We start from the raw sequence: 4797 nt of genomic DNA, 5'->3' as shown, positions 1-4797 counted from the left end.
TAGTGTAAGATGTTAATGTCTTTTAACCGACTCGACTCTAACTGGTGCGTATAAGTAAATATTGGTTAGAAAATGTCAATTTCTTAAAAGAAACTCATTTATTTCAAAAGATAAATCTTTACTGTTGCGCGCAAGAACTACTATTATCAAAACAATTAATTACAAGTGTTTGCATCGAGTCCACTGTGTCAGAAGAGCAATTCTTGCATGGACACGAACCTAAATTCATATATTTAGGAACAACCAATAAGAAGAGAGAATTTAAATTTATTTAAAATTTATTTTCGTTTTTAATTGCCACATAGAGGGTGGTTGTGATAATGGAGGAGAGAGATAATTTTAGTTTTATTATTTAATTAATAAAAAAATGTGATTAGTTGTGTGTAAATCCAAGTGTTATAGCTGTGTCCATCTAAGTATTTTTAGAGTCAGAAACTTAAGACACAACTTCAATTTAAAACTTCAATTTAAAATCTCAATGTTACATAGTCAAGTAATATACTAAGTTGATCCCAATACCATAAGAAGCATATTACAACACAGAAGTTTTCAGTTAACATTAGAAGTTCATGAGATTAAGCTAATCTCAATTTTAACAAACTATAATCATACAAATCTATAATTCATGTTTCTTATTGATCAAGCAATCATAATTTTTTTCCCTTCATTATTTCACATTAGCCTAATCATAAACTAATCTTACCTCATTCCAATTAAGCCACAGCAACAACACTTGCTTTATGAACTGAATTCTTCACATTAAGACCAGGTGCACCAAAACAGAAATAATGACCCTTCAACTTCCTGCCAACAGAATTTCTCTTAACCAATTTCGGCGATTCGTCACCATTATCGTCATCATAACGAGGTACTTGTTGATTCAAGCAAGACGGTCCAGCAACAATTTCGTTGTGATCGATATAAACACCTTTCTGTTTATAATCGATTGGTGAAGAAATCGACGATTTTGAAAATGAACTTGATCTTGATCTTCCAGAGGCGAATCTCTTCTTAGCATTAGGACTCGATTGATAACTCCTAACTGAAAGTGTTCTTTTGTTATTCGGAATCGTGTTCGGCTTCGAGGATGAAGCAGAAGAAAATCTTTGTCTAAGTGAAATTTCATCAACACTATTAGTACTCAATTTCTTGCATGATGAATCCAATGAAACTTCATCATTAGACAATCTCTTCGATCTTTCGACTTTTTTCTTCTCTTTTGTTTTAGTACTCCAATGAAGTGCTTTTTTCAACCTTGATGCTGCATAGTTAACAGAACTTGTTTTCTTACTAGAACTCTCATTGGCTGATGGTTCATACGGAATATTCTCGGACGAAGACGAATTGCTCGCTCCAACGATTCCACGATGATGATTTGACAACACGTTTTCGATTCCGGTGTACAAAAATATTTCTGAGTCTTGTATTCGGAACTTCGTGCCTGGACTAGTTCCAATATTGCTTTGCATTCTCAAATGCGAAGCAATAGCTTTTCTCGAATCATGGCCTCTAAAACCGAACATTCCACCGGCCGATAACAGTTTCTTGATCAAGATATCTGAATTTTTCGAATTAGGATTTTGTTTAAGGTAATCAAGCGGTGTCATACCATGAACATCACATATGTTGAGATTTATATTCGGCGCTGTCATCAAAAGTTGAACAAGATCAATGTGAATGTTACCGATGATCGCCATATGAAGCGCTGTTCTTCCGTCATTGTTCTTGAGATTGACGATTTGCTCGACATGAAAGTGGTTTGTGGTTAATAAGTTTCTTAGAAGCTGGACTTGTCGGTCAAATCTTCGGAATGCAGGTGTTTGGAAACCAGAAACAGCTTTGTGGAGAAAAGTTGCTCCTGAGTTGTTTCTTTGAGAGATTAGAGACGGAGACGAAGCGATTAGAGCATTAGCGGCTGATAATTGGCCTCGCGAAGCGGCTATATGTAATGCAGTGTTTCCTTGATGATCTGTTGAGTTGATGATTATGTTAAAGGATGATGCTAGAAATTTAACTACCTGCATTATGAGATTCATGAATAGGTTTTGAATGTTATTTGAAGAACAACTTAGAATACCCGAATTCGACAACTTTTTACACTATTAACACAGATCAGTGAATGGTAATGTATATATTCGATATCAAAAAACTTATTAACCATCAGTTATACTGTTTCTTAACTATGAATTCGAACTTTCTTAACCACGATTTCAGGTTTTTCAATTATACGTAGATTTGATAACCTGAAAATTGTGGTTAATGAAATTTAACTGGACTATGGTTCAACTGAGATCGAACCAACCGGCAAACTCGTATGTTCTAGTCGAACCGGCTGGTTCGATTGATTTTTGAAACATTTGTTTGATTAGGATCTTCCTAAGATCAGCTTTATTCAAATAAAAGAGAACAAAATGAGAAGAAAAAAATCACCTCAACTTTCCCTCTAGCTGCAGCTGCATGCAAAACAGTAGAACCTTCAGCATCTCTAAAAGCCAAAATATCATCACAATTTGCAAGAAGGCCCTCCAAAATCTTCAAATTACCGCCTCTAGCCGCAGCATGAACAGCTCTATTAACCATTTCCAATCTATAAACATCAGGAATCACCCCAACATGTTCTTCCATAATCCCATTTCTACCATTAATAAACCTCGGCGAAACTGCATAATCGAAAAGCAACCTAAAAACCTCACAATTCTTGCTTCTAGCAGCAGCATAAAGTATATCAGTAACACCATATTCTCCTTCACCAAAAACCAACAAAGGATTCCTCTCAAGAAGTATTTGAACAAAGTTCACGTCTCCGGCCGATGCAGCCGTGTACATCAGCCACCCGCCGTAGCCCGACCTGATCAATGAATTCTTCCCTTTTTTGGACTCACTTTCTAAAAGAAGTTTATGTGCTACTTGCGAACGAAACTTCGCTACATTGTTGAAGAGTTCTTCGTCATCATCCCATACTACTTCCAGACGCCTGATTCGGCGTAGGGAAGTGAGTTTGAAGAGATGATTGCTATCAATTCTAAGCATTTCACGAACTAAATCATAGTGACCGTTGGCTGCAGCCCAATCTATCGGCGATGCATACCACCATTGATCGCCGGTACTCTCCCAACGGAGAGGAAAATTTGGTGGAGACATTTCAAAGATTTTTTCTCAAAACACTAAAAAAATCGAAAAAAACCAATACCAAATTTATGATCAGATTTTACCTAAACAAAACGAGTTCATGTAGAATCTATAGAATCTATAATTTGACAACTTAACATAAAACAAAACAACCTTAAGATGAACAAACAAATAAAATAAAACACAATCTCACTTTGAAAAAACTAATGAAATCGACCATATGTTATAAATGAAGAAAATACATAAAGCATAGTACATATTGAAGGATTGAAAATGAACCTATTGTAAGTTGACATAAATTAGAACACCAACTAATAAATATGATAGGTATTATATGAATACAAGAAATGAAGAGAAAGGTGTTGTGTCTTTTTAAGAGTCATAATTGTTGTCACAAAGTTAGGATTGAAAAGGGATCAATATGCACATAAAAAGAAAAGGGAAGAGTGGAAGAATATAGTTTTTTATGTGATCACAAAACGATTTGTAGGAAGAGAATAGATAAAGGATGATCCAAGATATTTTTTAATGTTAATTAGGTTGGAATCTTAAAAGGCTCTAAGATACTAATAGATGAGTGACTCATAGGTTTAGTTCAAAATTTGGAAATATTAATCAAATTAGTCTTTAAAATTATATTTAAAATAATGAAATGTTACGGATTTGAATTGATTTAACGAAATCACATAAATATATATTTTTTAAAAACATAATGTGATGATTTTTTCATTGACATGATAAAAAAAATTAAGATGACAAAAAAGATTGAAACCGTCAGTTTAAGCTATTATTTTTTGACAGAGAAAATGTAAGTGTAATTATAAAATTTTCAATTTTGATAAATTATAATTTAAAATTTATCTATCCTACTTAACACAATTAAATGTGGTTATGGAGAGCACATGAATAATCATAATCATGAGAGGTTGGTCACAATGCAAAAAAGAGATTTCACTGTTCATAAAGATATTTGAAGTAATCATGGAAGCTAATCTGAAATAGAAAGCTTTTACTTTATACTTTTAGAGACATAGCTCATGGCACTATCAAAATGTTGTGTGCCACTTGTAATAGATTAAATTAAATTTTCATATAATCTTTTGTCACAATCAATTATATTCCATGAAGACATGGTTAATTAATTAAATAAATAATGTGTATACAAATTCTAATACAATGTTTACGGCAAAGTTTATTGTAATTGACTTTTACCAATTTATCACAACATAGCACGGCTACACGTTTGTGATAATGTATAGAATATGGAATTTGTGAAAATAAAAAAGATAAATTGTCAATTTTTCCCAACATTTTTTTTATATATTTTGTTATTCATGCTTTCTTTATAGCACTCATTTTCTATGCCTCTTTTTTTGATTTATTAATTTAATACAAAGAAATTTATGTATGTATGGCTAGAAATAGTTGGCGTAATGGAAAAGTAAATTGCATATGCTAAGTTAGCTAGGTTTCAAATTTGAGTTAAAATATGTTGAAACCAAGTGTAATCTTACCATGCTTACATACTTTATAAAATAAAATATATTAAATTTTATTAATAAATCGTGTATTTAATTTTTTTAATATATATATATATATATATATATATATATATATATATATATATATATATTTATTTATTTATTTTTAAAATTATACTTTAGATTA

At 32.0% G+C, this 4797-nt stretch overlaps 1 protein-coding gene across 1 annotated transcript; it reads right to left on the bottom strand.

The window, feature by feature from the left end:
* Positions 1–497: 497 nt before the first annotated feature.
* On the bottom strand, positions 498–3600 carry LOC131652936 (uncharacterized). The gene is made up of 3 exons (XM_058922933.1): positions 3409–3600; positions 2431–3164; positions 498–2018 (listed from the first exon to the last, which is right to left on the bottom strand). Exons 2-3 carry the CDS (start codon positions 3139–3141, stop codon positions 714–716), a joined length of 2016 nt encoding a protein of 671 aa, XP_058778916.1. The 5' UTR covers positions 3142–3164; positions 3409–3600; the 3' UTR covers positions 498–713.
* Between the last annotated feature and the right edge of the window lie 1197 nt (positions 3601–4797).

The sequence above is a fragment of the Vicia villosa genome, linkage group LG2 (assembly GCF_029867415.1).
Source record: "Vicia villosa cultivar HV-30 ecotype Madison, WI linkage group LG2, Vvil1.0, whole genome shotgun sequence".
Lineage (NCBI taxonomy): Eukaryota > Viridiplantae > Streptophyta > Magnoliopsida > Fabales > Fabaceae > Vicia > Vicia villosa.
Note: the sequence above shows the minus strand (reverse complement) of the source record. Positions and strands in the feature narration are given on the sequence as shown.